Consider the following 24578-nt stretch of genomic DNA (forward strand, 5'->3'; position numbering starts at 1 on the left):
TGTAAGTGCGGAGTAAGAGAGCTGCTGAGGGAGCAGAGCGGAGACAGGTGAAGTTATGTGTGAGAGAGCCGGAGAACGATCGAGAAAAACACAGAAGAAGAGAGTCTGCAAATGGAAAAAAGGTCTAAAATTGCAGGGGGATCTATGGATGGGATGATTGCGGAGAAGACGAGGAGTCATGTTGATATCGCCAGGCTGCAGAGTGACTCTCACCAGAAGGTCATGGTGCATCCAGAGGCGGATTGCTGGAACAAGGGTCCTCTGAGAACCGCTCTCGGATGCAGGCTGCTGCTGTTCTTCAGGATGAACATGGAGTGGCCTGCAGTGAGTGAGACGACAATTAATATTCAAACCATATTCAAGGTCTGAGGCAAATCTAAGCCAGAGAGTCACCTTTTAAAAAACACGTCAGGACTGTTATGGGAGCTGACAGTCGGCAGGTTGATTTACTATTCAGCTAAATGCCTCTGTGCACTGTTGTTGCCAAATTGGTTCAAATTCATCTACTCAGAAACCTCTCACCCTCGGGGAGTTTTGTCCTTTACAACATGTAATTTGACGAAGAAAACATTTCCAGTTGTCTGTGGTCGCCATGGCAATGAGACGTGTGAGAGGAACAGGGCAAGGTTTTTTTATTAACTGCAAATGTCTCAAAAGCTTTCATTCCACATGCCTCGTCAAATCGAGAAGATAAGCTTGCCTGTAAATAAAGTTGAGGATAAGAAGAAATTCATATTATCATAGCACAGTAACTGTATTTTTTGCTTTGCAGGGGCTTCATCAAAACTCATTAAAACTTTTTTATAAAAAAGAAGATGACACCTGGTTTTATGGCAGGTAGAATGAAAACAGCATGGATCCATTCTGCCCAAAGCTGCACAGTATGAGGTAATGGTGTGACAGAGTTTGAATATTTCCTTGGCTGATATCCGGTGCATATCTGCCAAATGAGCCCTGTTTGATCACCAGCACATACCTGCACATGGAGGCAGAGCAGATAAGTCCTTGGCTGGTCGCAGTAAGATTTTCTAAATCTCCAAACACAATCCCGCCTCCAGGATATGTGTCATTTCACAAAGCTTGAAGCGCATCACGATGCTCCCAGAGCCCAAAGGAGAGCAGTAAAAATGTCACTTATTTTTTCACTGCCTGGGATGCTCTCCAGGTCTGAACCCGACAGAGCATCGTCTCACAGTATGTTCATATAACACACAGAACAAAAACAACAGATGGTGGTGCCGCTAAAACGCTCGCACCGAGTCTGCCTGCAACAGAATTCCTATTAAACCTAAAGCATGGAAGAGTTAAGACTATTCTGGAGGAAAAGTATAAAGACGTCATGAGGCATAAAATACAGTAACACGTTATGGTGCGTAAATCTAGAAGAGAATAATGGTTTGTCAGATCGAGTAGATTGAATTTATTTCAGTGAATGGTTTTATATGCAGACCGGGTACAGTATATCTTGAATTATTTTCCATTGTGCAGAACGCTGGGAAAGCATTTCCCCCATGAACGGCTTATCTCAGAAAACACACAGAAAAAGGAATTTTCTTTCCTTCCACTAAACCTTGATTTAATCTGCAGATAATATTTTGTCAGTTATTTCGGACCAAACACCCTGGACACAAATCCTTTTTATCGGCTCATCACATTTCGTTCATATCATTCCTCTGACAGATAACGTCATGTGGCTAATTTTGGAATCGCTCCCTCTACGTGTGTGGTTTCCTTACCCCCGGTGCTGTTTGTGGAGTGGTCCAGAGGTGGTGGGTGGCCGTGGTACTCGGGGGGCACCTCCTCAGAGGAGCCCCTGACCCAGTCGAAGCCGTCGCCGAGGGTGAGCTCGTACCAGCCGCCAGGCCCGTCCTCAAAGTCACACTCAGAGGCTGAAGGGGTAGAGCAAAGAAACCAGTTTCATTTGTGACCTTTGACGCAGCAGTTAGATCCACAACCACACAACAGTGTTTAAAGTGGTTGTTGTAGAGATTTCAATCACATCATTATCCACTTCAGCAGATGAGGTTATTATTTCTGATAAGTATTACAATATTTGACTTTTAAGCCGTAATAGGTCCAATCACAATATCTAAAAACATGTCACATATTCTGCCAACCTCAGGCAGAAGCAGTGTTGTGAATTCAGGGTCAATATTGCATTAATATTTGCAGCTATGGCATTAGGCATTAGTTTTCAAATCCAGTGACAAAACACTTTTTCATAATGGAGGCCAATGCTCATGGGTATTGTGGCATTGTGGCCTTTCTACTCTGCCAAACAGACACAAAACAAAATTTAAATAATTTTAATTGGAGGTCATAACATAAAAACTAAATGATTGTCACTATATCTGGAAGCGTTTATATGTCTCTATGATGAATATTAATGAAGATGCAGTATAAAGAAATATATTAGATGGAAATTAAACACAAGACTTGGAGTGGAAAGTTGTATCTACCATTTAGATAAAGTTTTCCACATTCTCCTTTTAAATTTAAAGCGACTAAAAGAAGATGGAACTCTGGGTTCAAACTGGTTATAAAAATCTCTGCATGTGTCTTTAACCGTTGTCGACCTCCAGACAGATGATTATAAGTCGCCACACTGCTCACGGCCAAGAGTAAGAATGGAATGTGGATTATTTGAATGTGTTACTTGGCAACAAGGTTTCTTTCTTACGGCAGCCGGCTTCATCCTCTCCGTGGGGACAATCGGGGGTGAAATCACACACTTTGCTTCCCTTGATGCACGTCCCACCACCACAGTCAAACTCAGTGGGAGGGCAGAACGGCGGGGGGGCCACACTGCTCTCTATCAATGATAAATAAAGAGTATTGGTATTACAGTATTCAGTATTCCGATACAATGATAGATATTAAATCCAATATAGATCCAACAGATAGAAACCTTACAGAGTTCAATCGATGACTCCTGAGAGTTTTTGTCATTACGAGTTCAGATAGTTTGATCAATAGTACATCTGAGACTCTCAAACAAACTCAATTTATTTTGCTTACATGGAGAAATGGATTTTCGATGGCTTTATATCAGCCAATGGAAAATATATTTTTCAAATGACAATGAAACGAGCAGCAAACACAACCAGAAGAGGTATTTTCAGTAAAAATGTCAGTGGAGACGTCCGATCAGTTCGAAGTTGCGCCGAACATAAGACTGAAAACAGAAATGAAAGCAGTATTTCACATTATTTACAGATATTTAATCCATTAGAGAGAAATGAATCAGACAAGACCTGGCCTGGCAACGTCCACTTGGAAAATAAGTCAGGCATATAAAAGAACGCACATACTCAGACATGCAAACACCCTCGGACAAACTCACACATGCAAAGAGTGTGAATTATGATGAAAGGTGTCGAAGAGGCGTCAAACCTTGGCTGGAAATCTAATTTACAATAACATGTTGGTGACTTATTTGTGCCCTGCATCCATTTAATTATAGTTCAGTATTTAATTTTTACATGGTCATTATCTGCGACAGTGCAATTAAGTCTGTATTCATCGATGCTGATGAACAAATTGATGTGCCATGTGGGTGATGGGGTGAACAATAAAGGACATAAAGAATTCTCTGTAAGTGACCATTATGGCATGTAGTTAGCAATATTAGATGTTGGCAACATATCAAAGCACTATCAGTGTCTCCCTGCACAGGTACAGGCCAGGCTGTATCGATGTGCCATACGTATTAAACCCGGCCCTGTGCAGTAAAGCGTTATTGGTATTTTAATGTGGAACCCATTGGTGAATTATCCAGGATTGGCGTTTGACAATAAAAGATGATTTAGTCATATGGAGCTGCTGGCGGAAAGACTCCCATGTAGATTAAACTAGCCTTTGCCCCATAAACCTTTGTTCAGATTTTGGTTTAATGTTTTCGATATGATTGACCAGATTTTCTAACATGCCAGGGATATTGCTGGGGATCAAAAAACAGATGGAAGCAAAGAGACATAGACAAGATAGACTAAGCATGCTTCACATATCACTATGTTACCTACTTTAAAGAGCTCTTATTATAAAATTGAAGTAAATATGGCAAACATGGTACCAACAGCTGCATATGTGGGCATGGGGAAAAAAACAAATACAACATCACAAGTCCAATTTTTTCTATCATATTTTAGCTCTGTTTTGGTCTCCACCACCTCCAGAGGGAGATATCTATCTCCTGAAGGCACCACTGTATTTAGCAGTTAGCCGCTAACTTTGTCTGTATCCTTTTTGGTGCTGAGCAGGAACTTTGACCTAATACCTCATTGTTGAGACTTGGGTTCCAACTATTGACTTAGAACTGATTCCAATTCCTCTACCTCTGGAGCCGATCTACAATCAGAGTAACTTTGACGCCCCCTCTGGAAAATAGACCTGAAATAAGCTAATGTCCACTGACTGTATCCTAAATCAGACAATCCAAAAAGAGGCTTCATCACCTGTATGAGAGAACAGGCTAATGGTCCTTTACCAGATGAATAAAAGCAGTTGCAAAGATGCAATAGTTTTTGCCTGCAGGTAAAAAAGCTATATATCACCAAGGCAACATGTTGAAACCCTGTTCAAAATGCAGAGTGGACTGTGCTTTATCAAACACACCCAGCAAATATGCTCAAGTAGATCATATTCATCACTGAGCTGCAGGCAGCGCACTACAGCGCACATAAATAAACCCATAGATCGCGGCTCCATATCCAGAGTGGTAAGCACTATTTTAATGATTCAGTTATTCTGTTATGAATCCCGTCCTGGGTGCTTTAGTGTCGCCCCTCTGTTATCAGTATTCAAAACAAGTGTGTGGCAGTCTGTTTATGTGCGGCGGTATTTCATTATGTCAAGGGCTGAACTCGCCCCGTCTGTGTCGTGAGATGTTATTGATGGTGGCAGTACCGGGCGCAGTCAGGCAGCCGGGACTGAAGGATAAGTCGTCGATGGCGAGGACCTCGGAGGCTTCGCCGCCAGCGGAAAGTTCCCCTCGAATGACCACCTGCATGGGAGCACAGACAACCTTCATCAGATCATTCAGTCATTCACCTTTTATTATTTTTCTACACAATTTGTCTACACAATTTAGTTTTTCTATATTTCTCTCTGACATACATCTGCGTATGTAGTCTACAATATTAAATATAATTCAAAAAATCATTAAAGTTGTCTTGTACAGTAGTTCTGACAACTAAGTGTTTTTCCACAAAACAAACAATAAAAACAAGAATGCAGGAATAAAGTTCAAAATATAGAAACTAGTACATAAGATAACACACACAAGATAAATAAATATAATACCAAAGTCCACACAAAAGCATTATCTCTACAAGTGGAGTTTTACAATCCATCATTTATGATTGATCTAACTGTGGATTATGTCATCATGTGTGATGGAAAGATTTATTTTTTCCCCCAAAACTGGAGTTTGAGGCCATAAATGTAACACCATGAATAATGTGCACATGAGTGTACATTAGATCAGTGTTTATTTAGGACTTTAGCCAGCATGTTTCTCTATCTGATCCAGTCACTGTTGCCTTCAGAGACAAAGCTGTAGTCACTTAGAAATGAACAGCACTACATAGATTACATTTTCTGTTTCTGTTTTTGTGTTTATAAACTGCATCTTATTTTTTAATTCCATTAATCTTGATAAAGATGCTCAAAGTTATAAAGAAAATCTTAAACAAAATAAAAGTTAATAGGTGAAAAAACTGCAGATCATTATGTTAAACGACTGAAATTAAACTCATCCAAGCTCACAGCGGTGAATAAATCCACTTAGTTAAAATGTCTTTGAAACGGGAAGTGGATGAACGCTGATGGTGAAGGTTGACGCCGACACTGAGGATGTGAGAAGGACACAAACAGAAGGCGTCATCGAACTCCAGATGGCGTCTGAAGGGTCCGACTGGGTCAGTACCCCCTCACTACATATAAAGGGCTCCTAGTGTTCAGCCAATTTTCTACTGTGATGACTTTATTTAGTAGGAAATGAAGGCTTTAGCAAATATGAAATATAATAAATACTGTACAAAAGTCACGATTTACCATGTCAACCAATCTGTCTTCGTATTTTTTGCCCAAAAATATTTGTTTTGATTCATTGGTCCTTGTTTGTGGTGCTTTTGCCAACATGCGGTCTGCTTTTTATTTATTATCATATTCAATATCTTGTAATTCCATCATTTTTATAACTGTAATCTAATTTAAACTAAGAAACCTCTAGCAAGCCTAATTGGATGGTGGGAGGAAGTTACCCAGCGATAAGGCAGCCACCAGGATAACATGCACACCCAGGTTCAAATCCCTTTTTGCTGTGAGGCCACTAACCACAACACCACCAGATAAAACGATATAAAGCGTCATTGTGGTAAATACTGAATATTACAGACCTGAAAACTGTAATTACTGGAGAACTGAATCACTTTCTGCAGCCATGTTCCCGTCTGAGGTAGCGTTGAGTTCTTCCATGTCACGTTGCTGTGACCAAGAGGATGTGGCTGGACCAGGACCTGAAGATCTCCATGTGTCCCCCCGACATAATAGTAGAAACTCATCTGATGGATAAGGATGAAAAGAGGCTCGTCGGCTGATATTATGTGTATCATGGCTTTGTCTTGATTGATGCTAAAGTTACCTGACAAGTCTGAGTGGGTTGGAAAACAGGACTGATCAGATCTGCTGTAGTTCTGTTTGCTCCATCGGGCGACAAGGACAGGAAATATGCTGCAGGAGTAAGAGTAGAGACAATAAGCTGGTAAATAAATAAGTTTATGCATTCAAAATGTCCCATGTGGCAAATGTGAGACGCTCTAACCTGATGCGTTGCTGTGGTCTCGTTCGAGTCCGGAGGCTTCAGTTGTTCTCGTCCATTCAGAAAAAGTCTCTGAGCTTTGATTCAGGTCACAGAACCCATTCTCAAAGTCACACCTCTTGTATGTGGAACCTTCAATAGAAAATAATAACACTCAGAACTGTGTTTCAAATATATAGTATTTCAATATTATTTGTGCCTTGGATTCCTTGCACGATAAAGATTAATTCAGCAGACCTTGGAAATCAAGTGTGAAAAATTGATTCCTGTTTATTCAATAGCTAATTGTGCAACAAGGGGATACAAAACACATACAACACACAATATATACAACACATATTTTCAGAGATATGCGAGTCAGGAATCAGGTTTACATAATGTAACATATATTACACATCCTCTACCATTGGCTTAGAGCTACAAACGTAACAATTATTAAGAGGAAGTCACTGTTTTAAATGATGTGCATGGCAGTAGTGTAAGATGAGGATACATTCATATTTTTTTAAGTAGAAAGCAGCTTGTAATACAGAGCAGTGCACCTTCAAAATTCCTATGGGGACTTTGAAAGAGAGGTATAGTTTCATACCACGGGTGCTTGTAGGGGCCCAAGTTTGAGTCAATCAAACATTAGATATGAATTAATATGTTTTATCTAATTAATTTAGTTTATTTGGAAGCAATTCGATGAATAAATAAAGAGGAAATTACAATACTGTATTATTTCAACCGTTATTCTCAGTAAAATGGTATAACACTGTTGCTACGAAGGCATTAAATATAAAAGTGGGATAAGAAAGACTTAATTACCTAGTTTCCTAATCGTTAAAAGCTAATAACACAAAACAGACTTCTTTACAACAGGCCTCCATTACCCAGGCACAGCTACAGGCATTGCATGGTTTCTTTGAAATTACAGTTGTGGGTGAGAGACATTCCTTTTTTCAGCTGGAAATAGGTTGAATGGTTTTGAAATAAATATAACTTCACATTAAGGTTATCTATATATTTTCACATATTTCAACCCTCATCAGAGAGGTAATTCTCTCCCTCTGGGGGGAAAAATTCGTTTTCACTTGCATTTACACCAGTGAGCCGCATATTAAATACTCTATATATCTGTTAACTCTTACTTTCTGTTCTAGTCTACACTGTTTGTATTTCCTTATTGTCTTTTACTAAAATACTGAATATTTGACTCACAGTTTTCCTCATCGCTGCCATCTCCACAGTTGTCCGTGAAGTCACACACACGATCCTCAGGCACACACAACCCCCGAGTGCAGGCAAACTCCAGGTTAGAACAGCCTCGGACACACCCAGGGGTAAACACCAGACAGAAGGCCAACAGCGGCCACACCGAGCCCGGCAGAGATGACATCAGCCTGACAGTTGTGTGTCCTTTCACGGAGAACACATTATTTCCACCTCTAGGAAAAGCATTTTGTCACGGCATGGGGAAAACGTCCTGTCGAGGCCCAGCGTTACTGTCGTGTACAGTTCTCTTGGATCTTGATATGATCCTGTGTGCGTGTTCATGCTGGTGACACGTTGTAAAGGCTAATAAATGTCTTTTATGGCCGTTGCACAATAAGGTCACTTTACTTGTTTGTGTGTTGCATGGAACGATGGTACGATCAAAGTGTGGATGTTTTTGTGTTTCCATCTTCTTGAAACGGCGAAAGAAATACGTTTTGGATGATATTCTTCTTCATGTTCTTTCTGTTTCAGTTTAATCTTAATTTCAGTTTCATCTCTTGTTAACTAAAGTTTAATACAAGTTAACAGTTTGTCGGAAACTCTAACTGTTGAAAGAATTGCCATCTTCTTCCTTCTGGCTACAGACTTGGTTTATGTCAGTATTTGCAAGATTGCAATGAACAAATAAAACAGTTGAAAGCTGCAAATGTGATCTGAAAACATATGCAGATTTATAAATCAAAAACAAACAAGTACAAGAGCGTGGTTATGGTCATGTGGTGATGCTAACAGCTCTTACAGGCACAATTATCCAAATATCCTCACAGTGATAGTTCACATCTACTTGTGTTTATCTGGTGTGGCGCTTGTTTGCTTGCTGTTGTGACATTCCACTTAAAAAGCTAATTTCAACCTCAGGGTGGTGCTAGAGAAAAAGTAAGGAGCTCAACAAGCCAAATGTTTTCAGCTAAATAAAGCACATTAGATCTAAGTAATTACAAATTAAAGGTCTGAATATGTAACAAGGGAGGGAAGAACTGAGGTTGAGAATACGAACTACTATAAGAGAATCATTAACCGTGTCCAACAGGGCACAGCCACACTTTACACCGAGAGATAATTTAATTTCACTGTAATCAATAAGACAAGACCTTAAAACAGCCAGTACACAAGAGTAGTTGTTGTTGGCGGCTCAAATGAAATTAACCTTGAGAGACGAGGAAATCTTGACTGCTCTCTAAGGAAGGAGCCAGTGGAACAAGGAAAAGGTCGCCATATGTATTGATCGCTATTGGCAGAGGTAGTGAGAAGAGAACAAGCAGCACCATGTTGAGAAAGTGTTACATAGTTTATATCTTTAGTACGTTAGCTGGAAATAAGAGGTGATTCGATGGGTCTCTTATTTCTCTCCGTGCCAGAGGAGCAGTTATGAAATTGCCACAGTTTCATCTAATGTTTGTGATATTTCAGTCTGGACCAAAACAATAGCTGTTGCTATTTCTAGATTCATGCCCCTTGCAGAGCTAAAATGCAATGTTCCATAAAGCTTCCCCCTTTCACAGCTCAGCTCACCTTGTTAACTTGGGTCTGCTCTATTCCTTACAGCTAATGAATTATTGAAAGCTCTTGTGATCCAACAACAAAACTGAGTCAAAGCAAAGCAGCACTTTAAGTGAGTTTAATAAGACACATTTATCATTGAGGCTCCAGGGGCTTGTGTGATCACTGCAACTATTTGTCAAGCAGTTGACTAATGTGTTTCACACAGTCAAAAAAAGATGCAGTGATTAAATCCTGTTCCTGTTTGTAACCACACTGATTGTCTGTGACCTCAAATCTCTGATAAGTGGTCTCACCTGAGTGATGGAAAGAGGGAGGTTACTTCAACACACCACTAAATATCCTGAAATAGAGATTTTTAGTTAAAAAGTAGATCAACTCCAAAAAGAAATGTGATCGTGACCCGGCAGGTGGAGCACACACAAGACACAAAGGCGATAAAAGAGGGTTTTATAGGAAATGTGTCTGTACAGCAGAGAAAAAGAAATAGTTAAGTTGCCTCATCGTTTTCATAATAGTTTTTTCCTAAACTGGCACCTTTCGACAACTCTGTTATTATAACATATTGACAGCTAGGAACATTTGCATCGCACTTCGAATGCAGCTTTCACTATCCAAGCCGTGGACCGATGTGCAGCACTTGCTAATTTCCCTCCGACCTGAATCAAGTGATTCACTGCCAAGTGAAGTGGTCGCAGCAGCTGGGGTTTAATTTGAACTGCGTACCTGGAGGAGACGCTTAGCTCAGCACCTCCAATCAACAGAGCGAGCGGGGGAAGCTTCTGCAGTGCTGTGGGGCATGTGACACAAAGCAGCCGAAAAGTGATGACAAAGGAACTTAACAAGAGGAAAATTAAGAAAATGTGTCTGCATTTAGAACTCGAGTCTCACGCAGCCCGTTTGTCGGATCTTTGTCCGACCTCCTGATTGTTTTTAAGAGCCACTTCACCAACATGTACTACACAAAGTAAAGGAAGACAATTAACATCTGAAGCCCCTGCAGGTTGCATTTTATTTTTAAAAGGGTTCCTCCACAGCAATGAAGCACAAATGAAAAACCTTTCTGATCCCAACCATACTTAGATATGCAATAAAAACTTGTTGTAAACACATTACTGTCATATTTATCACATTTTAAAACTCAAACTTATTCGCAATAAGTTGCTTATTTACACATCCGGCAGCTATGATCACATTTATTTAGTGTAATGTTGCCACGCATTGAATGGAAGTCCAATATTCGCTCAGTTTTTGGTCTCCTCCAACTAAATCTGGCTCTTCTCAGTATGTTCAGTAATAAAACGCTAACCTAGTTGTTATTGTGCAGGTAGCGTACAGTGTACACTTAAGTCCATTTCCACCTCTTCAGTAAAGCAATAAATCCGCCTTTGCATCTTAATCGCAATTGTCCTGTTGTGAATGAGCGACTCCAGACGACAGTTTTTCTAAATAACGTGTCCATTTATTTAAAAGTCTCCCAGTTCTTTGGGTCGTTAGCCCTGAGGGTAAATCACCTGAATAATTACAGCTTGAATTATGACTAAGACAGGAGTAGTTCATTAGGCAGGAGGAGACAACAGGTTTTATAATGATGATCCAAAATGATCCCAAAGATGAAAATCTGACCTGAATTAACAGAAGTTTCCTCCACAGTAAATATCAGCTTTGAACACGGATGATACAGCACTTGAGTACGTTTCTGAGTAATAAATATGAATATGACTGTTCTAACCTCTTGATATTCAAGTGCTGCGACGAATGAATCATGAGGAGATATCTGCCAAAACCTTGACCATGACAGCCCTGTGTGTGTGTCTGTGTTCTTCTGTCTTTGTGAGGACCAGTTTGACTATTAAACCTTATATAGTGAGGACATGTTGGCAAAGTGCGGATATTGTATCCGTTTCTCTAATTCTTACACACTTTAAAAGGTTTCTTTTTAGGGTTAAGACGTTTTAGGCTAGGATTAAGTTATGGTTACAGCAAGGCTTGTGTGCGTGTGTGTGTGTGTGTGTGTGTGTGTGTGTGTGTGTGTATATGAATTATGGGCTGTCATCGGGGCAGGAATTCATGCTGTAATTGTAGCGTTTAATTCGCTCATCACGTCAAAGAGGCTGGGAGTCTGTGTAGTTATAAACATTTATGGATCAGCACACAGACAGAGTTGTATCCAGTTCAACACAATCTATTTCTTTTAATGGCAACAGCTACAGACATATAAAGCATTGAACCGTGCCTGTGGTTCAGGTTAATAGCAAACTGCTCTTCAGCCCAAGTTAATTGTGTCCATTCATGGGTGGCATTGGGTCTCCTATTTTTTCATTACTTCTTATCAACAGTCTCACACAGATTAGCAGGATAATTTCCTGACCTGGCCTGCAGCACCAGTATGAGAGAGGGGATGCAACATTCTGACCCTTAAATTCTTTACTCTTTGTGTTGAAACGTTGTTTCTCAGAGCTTGTTGGACACACATTACGGAGTAAATTTCATCCACTGAGGAAAACAATGAAATGCAGTTGGAAACATGGTGAACATGTCTGCTAGTGTTGGTGAATTAGAGTCCAATATTAGTCCATATTGTTTGCTGTTATAGAATTCACGGAATCAACCGTCAGCTTTGTAAACAGGCTTGCCACTATAATTGTGTTATTTTAATTTCCTGCATTTCACATTTATATGCTTTATTAAAGCAGTTCCTCTAAACTTTACAGCGTTTTTCTTAATACAGCTGAATATCTAATACGTGTTTTTACCGCTGCAACCAGAGAAAATGTGGCACCTAAAGAACACAGTTCGAATTAAATGTCTTAAATATTTGAGCATCAGTAGGTGAACTTCGCATCAATAGATCGAGTGGCTGGGGTAAGCACTCTGAAGTGGACAAAGAGCAGGGGTTTTGATTTCCTGTTGCGGTTTATGTTCACAAGGACAAGTTCAAGCGGTTTCCAACAGATTGTGACAGACAGTTTGTCCTCTAAAGGACAGCCTCACTGTGCCCAACCAGGGGAAGCTGCTTCCAACTTGTCAAAACCAAGTGTAATAAACGATACAGGCCGAACTTGAGGGTAAAGGTAAAAAATCGTTTTTGATTTTCACCCCTTTCCACTCACTGTAATATCCCTATAATGTAATTTTATGCTGTGATACAAATAACCACAACATACGCTGATAATAAAAACACAAAGGGCTGCAGAGCTATGAAATCAACACGAAAACAATTGATACAGAGATACAGAGCAACTAATTACATTTACAACAGCAGTAAAATATATTAAGGTAGGTTTTCATATTAATTAAAGGTAGGAAACAGTCTGTGGAGTCCACATTCACAGATGAAGAGTCAAAGCATGTGGATTTGTGAAATGGCGTTGTTCCCTTTTAAAAGTGCAGAGACATGAGAGGGTGATTTATAGCTTGTTTGTTTTAGGTTATTACTACTTTGCAAAGTGCAGAACAAGCAAGATGAACATCTGAGAAACAAATAAACATCAGCTCTGTGTGGATTGATACAGTTGGCTTTATTCTTAAAACACACTACACCCTACTATGCAAACAGCCAAACACAGGTACATTTATTATATACACACACACAGAGGACAAATATGGGGACAGACCTGCATTTTGTCCCCAGAATTTAGATTTTAATCAACAGCATATTTTCTTAAAATCCAGGTCAGTGAATTTGAAATCTTGCTTTGTGTAATTTTCAGACCAAATCCAGAATTTTATTTATAGTCATCACAGAAGATTCAAAAATAATCCTGTTGGGGAAAAATATAGAAAGTTTAGTTGGTTATTGCAGCTCAAATAAAGAAAAGATGATTAACAGTTTCAAAATCTTATATAAAGTGAACATCATGATGACTCTCCACTCACCTCTGGATGTCTTCGGGGTCTAAAGATCTGACCGCGTGTTTTTGAAGGTGCTGCTGGACAGATGTGGCTGCTCTCTTCACGCCTGCTTTACTCTGTCCGGCTGCAGAACAAAAAAAAAGTCTCACACGCTGTATTCATCTTTAAGAGCAAAGAGAAGGACACCTGATATTATAAACACATTCCCCCTCTCATGGTGAATACTCACTGTGTTTGATGACGGACAAGACGTGCAGGACGGCAGCAAGTTCATACAAACTCATGAGGTCGTCAGACTCCAGAGATGAGCTGACCTCCGTCAAGAACGCCCTGAAACAAGCCCACATCAAGAAATAAGGCTCGAGAGCAACAGTGGATGTGTTAAACAGAAGAATAAGGTTAAACTGTCGAAAGGATCAGAGGAGATGAGGCTATGTGCCCACTGGTGCGTTGGGTTTTCTGTCCGTGTTAGAGAAAAGGGGCTGAGGTTGTTTACCTGCTAACATCCGACGACTTGAGGACGACAGACAGCAAGACGCTGGACAGATGAGGCATGTCCTCCACTGACTCTGGGGTGATCACCTCTTCAGGACGTGTAATCTTCAACACATACGAGCACAGCAGCTGACAACACACACTAAATATTCAAGTCCGCTCAAATCATTCCCTTATTTAAACTGCTAAGGAATACACAGAGTTCAGCCCTTTTCAGAGAGATGTTGGTAAAAGCAACAGCGTTGATTCATTGCCGTAACAGCTCATACCTTATGCATAAAATGTCTCGTCTCCACAATGATGAGAGCCAACACAGTGGAAAAGACCCCGATGAGAGGAGCTGTGTCCCAGGTTTGAGCCACCTGGAGGAAATCTGTCAGACCGGGCTTAGCTGACTGACACAGCTACAGACAGGGCAGAGAGACACAGGGAAGCACTTGAATTGTCAGAATGGATCCAGTTCAACTGTAGATCAGTTCAAAAGACTTAGACGTCTTATCAAACCAGCCTTTAGCTCCTATATTCAGCCAAGAAAGTATTCAAATATAAAGAATTCTAAACAGATATTGGTGGATTTGTTACAGCAGCAGCTCAGGAAGCCGGGGATCATGGGTAATATCCACCGTTCAGCTGTGTTTCAGTTCAGGGAGTGGGACTTCGCAGTCTACAAATTGACAGACTTCGTTTTTCTCGACATGAAAACCACTTAATCACTCGTATACAGAGCTCAACAGAATTAACCTCCTGATAAGACTGACGCTCTGTAATCAAGAGCCATTTTCACAGCGACGGCAGACGTACTTTAAACAAATCAAATGTTCCTGTTGTATTTTCAACTGCTATGAAAACAGCAAGTGATTAAGTAAGAAATAAGCAAGGTTTATGTAAAATATAAAGGACACCTAATAAATACAAAAATGGAAAAATCCACATACCAGTTTCCCCTCTTCTGGTTCCTTCTTCAGGCGGCGAGCTAAGAGCTCTATAACCTTCTGGAAGATGTTGGCCACCACAACCAGAATGACAGTGGTGGGATCCTCCTGGTTTTCCTGATCCTGTTTGTTGTCTTCAGGCACATAACTGGCTGACACCTCCTTCAAAATTGGCAACACAGCAGGAATACAGAGAAAGCCGGCCTCTGAAAACACAAAGGAAAACACAGGTGTTTATTCAGGTTAGGAAACATTAAAATATGTGTTCTCTTAATAAAATAATGACAACAATAATATAAAATGCAGCTCACAGTAGCTCTTGCTTGATGGATCATTTCAGATGTTTTGAAACACTCACCTGAGAGAAGGACGAGCGAGCAGAGGTGGAGGATTTGACCCTTGAACTCTTCGTCGCCCAAACCCACGAGCAAAACATCTCGGCACACTGTCAGGAAGTTCTGGTAAAAACACATCACATCACGATGAAGAAAAACATTTCACACTCGAAGAAGGGAGAGTTCAAAATCAATAGAGAAGACACAGGAGTCTAAAGAAACATTTCAGTAACCGGTGGCCTGAAGAAGCTTCCAACGTTTCCCAACCACTACATGAATATGAGTGAAACTGAAAATCACATTCACAGGTTTAGTATCAATATCCGATTAATGCAGCCTTTGGTGACAGGCTGAGAATAATGGCACAAATAAGGAAATACACACATTTTAACTATGGCAGTATGAGCAGGAGATTTGTACAGTGTGGATGTGACTGGAGGAGAACAATCTACGAGCAGCCCTAAATTTACCGAGCAGAACTGGAAGTCCGCACAGGCTGAGAATCAGGCATTAAGGGATAAAACAAATATAGAAACTAACAACCCATGAATAAGTAGTAGTGATTTAATTTAATTTGAAGTCTGGATTTCCCTGCACAGAAAGAATTTTTGCTTTGATTGATTTTAAGATGTGAATAGATGATCTTACCGCAGAAATAATTCAGGAAGTAACAGTATCGTGTTTTAGTATCAACAGGCCCCAAAAAGATTCAATAACATCTGATACAGAAAGATCTGATCTCGCAGTGAAAGGCGTTCAAACCTCAAGTTGCTGAGTATTGAGGACGCCAGCATATAAGTTTGGCTTTTCAAAGCTTCGTGTTTAAATTAGTAACAGTTGCTCACCTCAGTTATCTCTGCGGCGAGCGACTGTGACTTCTCCTCATCACTGTTGGCACTGTTGGTCAGGAAGGGTAAAACCCTTTCTGCAACCCAAGCTGCTGTGTGCTGCAGGGAGAGCAGGTAGTCACGACCCTCCGAGGCCTAAAGAAGAAGCAAAGGTTCAATGCTCTTTTTGCTTTAACTTCTCTTTATTAAATCGAGACAGGGATCAAACATTTTCTATACCGAATTCAGCAACTCAGTTCAGGGTATCTGCCAATACCAGTGGGATAACAAGCATCTCTTATTCATAAATGTAAAAATCCATATACTATGGAACTCATCTTTTATTAAAGTAGGATTTTTGTAGCACTGAGAACCTGAATCAACAGCAAAAAACAAATCATCCCTAAAGGAAACCACCTCAAAAACCTGGATCATCTAGGAAAGAGTTCAGTTTTTCCACCGGACCTGCAGCTGGTAAATGAATTAAAAAGTGCAATGAGGGGAAAACATAATGTATGTGAATTAAAACACTCACATTATGTTGCAGATGTGCACCGAGGCGGCCGTGGAGCAGGAAGGCTTTCCGAGCCGTCTCCAAACTGGGCTTTGGTTGATCGTCTGCAGTGGAGCTGAGGTGAGTGTGCAGCACCGACTGTGGAGACAAACACTGAATCATATATCTGAGGAACAATTCATACAACAGCATGGGTGGATGGATGTTACTATTGCAGGATAATTAGGTAAATGTTTCAGCTCTGTTGAGATTTAATAATAGTGAATGATATCCAACATACCTTCCAGTTTCCCAGAACTGTGAGGAGCTGATGCAGTGGTATCTGACCCAGCGCCATGACTTCCTCTCTTGTGGAGGTGTTGCTGAACAGGTACTCAAGGAAAACCAGTGCCAGGTCGGGTTTGGCCTCCACCGCCTCCTGGATGTGCACCTTTCGACTGGCGTTAGCTTTTTCCTGAAGATGATAGGAATATAACTGTTAAACCTCTTTTCATTCAAATCTGAGCTTAAAAAAAAACCGAATCGAGCATATAACAAATCTTTTGCGCTTCTTGTCTGTTTCCAGCTCTTTGACATGTCGTGCTAACTCACCCTTTGCTTGGGCAGAGCTTCAGTGAGCCATTCAGAGACGAGCTCGAGGATGTCAGCGGCCTGACCCCAGCTGCACATGCAGTCTAACAGCTGGCTGTACTGTGCTGCCACAGCTCCTGGTTCCAACTTCTTCAGCCTGGACAAAACGCTACAGCTGCGAGGGACAATGCAAAATGAGGGCGACAGGTTAGTCAGTAAAAGAAAAAAGAAAAATGGGTTTTAAACTTAACATAACGTGTAAAAGGAGACAAGGTGTTTTACTGCTCACCTGAATGTTGGAACTGCAGCTGGAGGCATAAGCGAGGCCAGTTGTACGAGAGGAACGGTGCAACGCTCATCCTGAGAAAGAAAAATAAAGTCCCACTCGAATAAGTCTTCTTATCTGGTAGGAAAATGTGAATAATACGAACTCTACAGCTGACTGTACCTCAAAGGTCTGGAAGTATTTGGACATGACATTTCCAAACTTGGCAAACGTGTACTCCTGGGCCTCTTTGTTTTGTTTCAGGGACGGCTCGACACTTCTCCACAGGATGACCACGACCTCCAGCAGACCCGACACAACAGCCATGTCCTTCCCCAAAACAGGTGCAGCCTGCTGGGATCAAAACCCAGACTTGATCTCCACAATCTCAAAGTAAACACTCAGTTTACCTTCACATACAAGTCATTAAATATTAGAGACTAACAACTATTAATTTCTTTTGCATTATTTATTAAAAAGACTATTAGTCCTGAAAAAAAGGCATTTTCAGGATTAAACTCCTCAAACGTGAGGAGGTTCTCTTTGTGATAGAAGTGTTGATTGAACATATTTGGTTCTTGGAGTGTTGGTTGTATTAAATAAAACTAATTTGAGGAAACAATGTGCAATTTAATGACCTGTTAAAGTTGTTAGCTGAATCCCTACATGAAACTAAAGTAAAACTACATAACAGCTCTAAAGACCAAGTTTAGTTTGTGGGGCTGAAGCATTTCTTTTTTTTCTCTGTTACAATCAGCTTCTCTTACTTGGCTGTTTTCCTTCATACTGTCGTCAATCTCCGTCACGTCAAAGTCAGACCGGATAGAGCTGTTCAGCACACGGCGAATGGCCAACATCATCTTTACTGGAGAAGAAGAAGAGCAGAGGTGTTTAGATTATGGACGAGGGCTTGAAATCACACTGGACAAACTATATTTTGTATGTGCAAAAAACAAACTGTGTCTCATTGACCTACACACAGCACGTACTTATGGTAGCTGGGGTAGTGTATCTGTAAGTATGCTGGTAGAACTTCCTGGCAGCCATGGGGTTCATCTGTATGAGGGTGATGCACCGACAGCACCACTCCCTGTCCGTCTCGTCCACAGGGAAGAAGGACTTAAAGAGCAGATCGGCGATACGCTTGGAGACCGACTCAGAATCGATTGCCAGACGGGCCAGCAGGTGGTCAATGCTGCTCACGTCCCAGAACTGGAGAGTGAGAGACAAACAGCTTATGAGCGTTATGAGCAGAAAAGAACAGAAATGCAGGTTTCATTTCACAGTGAGAGAACATTAGTGGCTTCCTCCATTAAGCAACAAAACAAACCCAACCGATGCCGTACCTTGGCCGCTCGCACCGCCTTGACCTTGAGCAGCATTTCAAGGAAAGCTATGCGGACTTTCTCGGAGTTGTCGTGAAGGCTGTACTTGGCAGTGGGCAGGAGTTTTTCCAGCAGCGGATGGCTGAGACCGTTGTCCAGGACGAGGGTCAGACTCTAGGGGAAGCATCGCACAAACCACAAGCAATTCAATATCCAGTTCACTGCCCATAACACGCGCTGTGCAATAATAAATCAAAACAATAATCTCATTTCATTTGGCCTCACAAAACATTTGGACAAGAACAGTTAGTTTGCTAAAAATGTCCTCATCTTAAATCTTGGATAGGATTCAATCCTCACAGTTAACTTGAGGAAAACATAAGACTTCATTTTCACATAAAAACTGTAATTCCTACCTGGAAGACTGAACAACGGACATCAGGGGAACTGGTGTCAATTGACAACTCGTTCACCAGCTTCTTTAGGAAGTCAGTGATAATCGTGGGAGGGAGAAGCTCCCAGCACTTCGCCAGGATCTTACAGACTCCCAGGACGGCACTCGAGCGCACGGCGGGGTGAGGGTCTGTGAGCAGGGCCTGAGGACGATACACAACCGCTAGAGGTTTTACTTTCTCCAAATCATGACAAAAAAAAAGTGGTAACAGTGTGAAAACAGTTCCCACCATTATTGTGTCCAACTGCCTTTGAATGGTGTCATCTATATGCTCATTGGTCTGATCGGGGTTGTGCACTGGGAAGGCCTCGGCGAAAAGCAAGGTGGCACTTGCACGTACCTCAAAGTTCGGAGCCTGAACAAATCAAACAGTAGCATGTTAGACGAGAATAAAGTAATGCAACACATGCATTTGAAAGTCTGTGTGCGCACATTTAAAGCTTTCCAGAGGATAGGCTTGTAGAGATTATGGAGCATTGTGTCCACTTTGTTGCAGCCCTTCCTTGTGTGGAAATAGTTCACAATCTGCAAACAAGAGCAGGGAGTTCAGGGATTAGACAGTGAACATCATGGCAACACCAGAAAAATAATACAGCTGGGAGACAAAACTACCTGTCGGACTTTGGCATGGAGAGGAGAGGCTCTGTGAAGGAGGATGGCACACTGCATGTAATCCTGAATGCACAAGATCTCAATCTGCTCCAAGAAGTCGCCAGTAGCCTTCTTCCATGCTCTGAAGTAGATCTCCGTGATGTGAATTATTACGGTTCTGAACAAACAAGTTAATAGTCGGGTGAGATGAAGGGAAAATTTGGATCTGTCAAGCGGAGTTAAGTCGGCTTCTTACTTGTTAAAAAACTCCAGCTGGTTTTTGATGGTGCCATGAATAAATGAGATGAAGTCCACGTTCCAGCTGAAAAGAAACACCAGCAACCGCTTCCCCTGTGACAACACACACATCATCAGGTTGACAGCTCATAGAAAAATAAGACGGAACACCAAACGAGTCACACGAACACACAATGGTTAGATTTCGCTCTACTCACGTCGTCATTTCTCACGTAAACAGGATGTTGAAAACACTGAAGCAGCAAGTCAACGATTTGCTTGTTGTCTTCCGATGTGTAGTCCAGCCTCAGAAGCACATCATGGAGACTCCAGAGTCGTTGGATCTCAACACCCTGACAACAGATGCAAGATGAGAAAGTGTTATACGAGAAGGACGTCAGGCCCACTAAAGTGAACTAAAGTGCTTTCAGCGCTGAACAGATGCTTGTGGCAGGACGGTGAGGCCATATTGTCCCATTAGTAAACAGAACATAATGATGAAAAGTCACAAACTGACCGGTTTCTTCACAATGAGACTTTTCTGCAGAGAGATGAGAAAAGCGGTGCGACCAAACTGTTCTCTCTCTTTCATCCCTTTCTTCCACCAAGCCACGCAGAGGGTGTGGATATGGAGCTGCAAAGGAGCATCGGAGACGGGCAGGGACGCCAGAACAGCTGGGGGGGGAAACACAGAGAGAGAGATCAGAAACTAGTTTCCTGCCAAACAAGAAAAATAATACATCTGTCGTTTTGAAATGAAGCGCAGCGGGAGAGAAAATTGGCAAAAACACCCACTGTGAAGTTTGTGAGCAACTTTCAGAAGGGCCTGGTAGGTGTCACCGTCTTGTAAAACCTTTAGAGACGCTGAAGCCACCAGAGCGACGCCATCCACAACAGCCATGACATGTTTCTGAAGGAAGAGAAAAACAGAGAGATGTTCAAATGCAAACAATTCTGTGCAACTGGTGGGAAAATCATGTTGGTACATGCCGAATCCCTCGGCTTAAAATTCACAAAGAAATCTAAAATCAATGGTTCTTTGCACAGTCCTGTACTATGTATATGACAAAAATAAATATGGCAACAAAAGAACAAATTGACTTTTCTAACATGAGGTTAGAGGATTGTTCATTTTACATGGCGAGACTTGGTTTTGGGCAATGATATTGGATGTTTTTGTAGATTTACAAAATCCCAAATCAATTGAACATCTCAAAATAACCACATACAGTAGTAGACTTAATATGTTCACTTGTATAGGAATGGAAAACCTGCTTTAGACCATATTTTACTTTCATATTTCTCCAGGGAGCATCACCAGGAATCTCGCAGCAAATCCCTAAAATGTTAATCTGGTCCTCTTCCAAACCAAACAGCGACAGAAACAAATGCTTCACGTCCACATGATTCCGGCATTGCCGCACTATGCATCATATTGTGTATCACTGACAAGAAAACCCCAAATACTGACCCTGACTAATAAATAGTAAACGCAAAGAAAGGATCAGTTTCACGATGACCACATTGCACTTGCTTTTAGTCTCAGTTCCTTTCATGTTGGTACATGCCGAATCCCATGGCTTAAAATTCACAAAGAAATCTAAAATCAATGGTTCTTTGCACAGTCCTGTACTATGTATATGACAAAAATAAATATGGCAACAAAAGAAACCTAAGAGATAAGATGGTAAAGCTTGTTCTACAATAATCTAACTGGTGAACTCACAGGGTCGACAGCTGACTCCCCTTCTCCTCCAGCCTCCTCTCTGGCCTCCTCCCAGCGCCCGGGAGGTAACACCTGCAGGAAGTGTTGAAGGAGCGAATCCAGTCTTCCCCACAGAGCCTCCCTCTGGTCTCTGGGCATCTCCTGCACCACCTCCTCCACATTGAAGGGCTCCGCTTTGTCCTTCTGCTCAAAAGGAGGAGGGCAAAAACAACTTGAGACACAGAGCTCAGATATCAGCTTCAAAATCTCTCTGTGTTTAGATCCAGGAGTCGCGCTAATGCAGAAGATGTGATGGACACAGGATTTATCTTCTGGAAGCATGTGTCCTATTTTTTATTATCATTTCATAAACTAATTGAAACAATGACACATAAAGCATAGTAACTACAATATTTGCAGAATAATATCACACTCAAGAGTTTGAGACATTTGATTTTAGACATCAAATTGCTATATTTAACAAGTACTACAGTTTACAATTTGTATTATCATTATATATTCATTAAATTAACTAACCCTATTTACAAATATATATAATTTCCACCTGCAGTTCCCGGCTCAAAATTGGTAAAATTTTGACAATTAAAAGGAGACAGAGAAGGGAATTTGATTATCAATAACAAGACTATTTCAAATGATGACATGAGTATTCAGTAAATATTGTTTTACAGAAGTGGAAAATTAGTTGAAAGTTCTGATGTTCCTTAATTTTGATTTTTTTTTTTATCCTTTTGATTCAACTTTATTGTCATTGCACAGTACAACTACATATACAACGAAATGCAGTTTAGCGTCTAACCAGAAGTGCAAAAAAGGCAGTAAAAGTGCAGAGTATTGTGCATATTAAAGTGAAAATGTCAATAAATAAGATCTGTACATTAGAAATAAATATGGAATGTTACAGTATTAACAGGAATTGTAAGATATAAGGACGATGAATACACTATGAGCAGGATAAAAATAAAAAATATATAAATATATATAAATACACTATAGGCGGGGTGTATTTCATGGGTTCAGTGTTCCAGGTTTGTGCTGCTCAATGGGAAAAGGCAATATATACTTCTAATAATGCGCAAATACAGTATATTTGTATATTAACAGAATTAGATAGTGAGAGGTGTAAATGGCTTTGTATTATCATCATGTACACATTCTGTTTTCATTTGATTTCTTATTTGTGTTCTATATTCTCATGTCTCTGATACCTGCTGCTCTAATGATATTATATATCATTTTATACGATAATATTGTCTTTTGCACACTCTGTCTACATATTCTTACACTAATAGTATATTATATTATCTTTTGTATAGTCAAATACTTATATTTATACCTCTACTCTATATCACATGTTATATCATACTCTCTGTATATTCTTTGTATATATAAGTCTATATACACATATTTATACATGTGTACATGTTATTATTATTATTATTATATTTACTATTATTATTATATATACTGTTGCTGCCATTATTACTAATACTGCTATTATATTGGTATAATTACTATCATATATAAATATATATTATGTTATATTATATACTATATATACTGTACTATTTTTATATACTGTCTAACAATAACGTTACCATCATATCATCAGTACTATTACCATCATCTTGCCACTGCACCTTATCTACCTATTTATCTTGTGTTTCTGTTTTTATTCTTTCTACCTCAATATTATTTATTTTATCTTATTGTATTGTATTTTATTGTATTCAAATATACCGGCTGCTATGACGACTTAATTTCCCTTCGGGGATGAATAAAGTAATCTATCAATCTATCTATCTATCTATTTTTTCATCATCTATCTTTCTTTTCATCTGTCTAATTATCTTACATCAGCATTCTTCTCCATCTTTCTTTCCTTCTATCTATCTATCTATCTATCTATCTATCTATCTATCTATCTATCTATCTATCTATCTATCTATCTATCAATCTGTCTATCTATCGATCTCTCCCTATCTCTCCTTTTCTATCCATCTATCTATCTCTCTATCTCTTTATCTATGTTTATCATCTATCTTTCTTTTCATCTGTCTAATTATCTTACATCAGCATTCTTCTCCATCTTTCTTTCCTTCTATCTCTCTCTCTATCTATCTAACAAGCCAGTTTCCATCACTGAAGTTGTATCTTAAACCTGCATTTAAGTTGTGTAGTAGTTTTTGTAGCATTACGTTTAAGTGTCTACTCACCATCTTCTCACCTACCTACTGAATCCAGCCTGAGCTGCTTCAGAACATTTCCTCTTGTTTTATATCACTTTATATAAATGTACTCACATGTAACTTGATGAAATGGAGGAACTGCTCCACGTTGTCCGCACACGCAGCTTCCACAAACAATTCTCTCTTCGACATGACTTCAGGTGCAGAGGAGAAAGTGTCCAGAGAATCTGCGAAGGAACAAAAGTCTCGTTAACTTTTAAAACAACTGTACTGTCAAGTTACTTTAACGAACCAAAACAAACAGCTGCGGAGTTTCAAAGTGTTATAAACGAGTGTTGGAGTCACGTCGTGAGTCGTGAACAGCCATGTTGTGTCTTCAGATCAGAGCTGGATGGAGATATGTAAGAGTAAAGTCTTAATTTACCTTTTTGCGATGATTTCCGGACACACGACCATAACAACACGGAACCATAGACTGCTTATGGAGCACTGAACCCGCGCAAAATTCAGAATACGTCGAGGTGGCGCGTCACGACGTCGTGCGTGCTTATTGACGTAGACACGTAGCTGCACTTCGCCTCTTCTGCCGCTTGATGCCGACAAATCCCCGCGTGTGTTTTATTGTTTTATGTTGTTGTGTAGATAGATAGATAGATAGATAGATAGATAGATAGATAGATAGA

General features: G+C 40.3%; 2 protein-coding genes across 2 annotated transcripts in view; both read right to left on the bottom strand.

The window, feature by feature from the left end:
- The window catches only part of malrd1 (MAM and LDL receptor class A domain containing 1), a 42224-nt gene extending 34023 nt beyond the window's left edge, over positions 1–8201 (bottom strand). Inside the window, exons 1-8 of the mRNA XM_061094173.1 lie at positions 8024–8201; positions 6824–6952; positions 6644–6732; positions 6399–6563; positions 4906–5002; positions 2681–2812; positions 1737–1889; positions 214–319 (exon numbers count right to left, since the gene is read on the bottom strand). Of these exons, the coding sequence (XP_060950156.1) occupies positions 214–319; positions 1737–1889; positions 2681–2812; positions 4906–5002; positions 6399–6563; positions 6644–6732; positions 6824–6952; positions 8024–8201 (1049 nt within the window). The remainder of the gene's footprint in view (positions 1–213; positions 320–1736; positions 1890–2680; positions 2813–4905; positions 5003–6398; positions 6564–6643; positions 6733–6823; positions 6953–8023) is intronic.
- A 4881-nt stretch (positions 8202–13082) lies between these two features.
- ncapg2 (non-SMC condensin II complex, subunit G2) lies at positions 13083–24352 on the bottom strand. Its single transcript, XM_061094076.1, has 27 exons — positions 24320–24352; positions 24010–24089; positions 21707–21889; positions 20776–20890; positions 20498–20655; positions 20199–20333; positions 20000–20094; positions 19765–19921; positions 19585–19677; positions 19382–19507; positions 19115–19294; positions 18720–18872; positions 18363–18585; positions 18141–18238; positions 17557–17724; positions 17398–17468; positions 17130–17283; positions 16819–16992; positions 16560–16676; positions 16043–16180; positions 15221–15320; positions 14866–15068; positions 14200–14334; positions 13932–14035; positions 13665–13765; positions 13460–13559; positions 13083–13344 (listed from the first exon to the last, which is right to left on the bottom strand). Exons 2-27 carry the CDS (start codon positions 24085–24087, stop codon positions 13290–13292), a joined length of 3414 nt encoding a protein of 1137 aa, XP_060950059.1. The 5' UTR covers positions 24088–24089; positions 24320–24352; the 3' UTR covers positions 13083–13289.
- Positions 24353–24578: the final 226 nt, after the last annotated feature.

Source organism: Limanda limanda, chromosome 20, assembly GCF_963576545.1.
Source record: "Limanda limanda chromosome 20, fLimLim1.1, whole genome shotgun sequence".
In the NCBI taxonomy this organism is placed as follows: domain Eukaryota; kingdom Metazoa; phylum Chordata; class Actinopteri; order Pleuronectiformes; family Pleuronectidae; genus Limanda; species Limanda limanda.

Excerpts from the sequence above, each read along its gene's own strand:
- ncapg2 (XM_061094076.1), bottom strand. The coding sequence starts at position 24,087 with ATGTCGAAGAGAGAATTGTTTGTGGAAGCTGCGTGTGCGGACAACGTG. Across the intron at positions 20,095-20,198 it reads TTTACGTGAGAAATGACGAC|GGGAAGCGGTTGCTGGTGTT; the intron begins GTGAGTAGAGCG and ends GTGTTGTCACAG. Across the intron at positions 19,508-19,584 it reads TCCTCTGGAAAGCTTTAAAT|GCTCCGAACTTTGAGGTACG; the intron begins GTGCGCACACAG and ends TGATTTGTTCAG.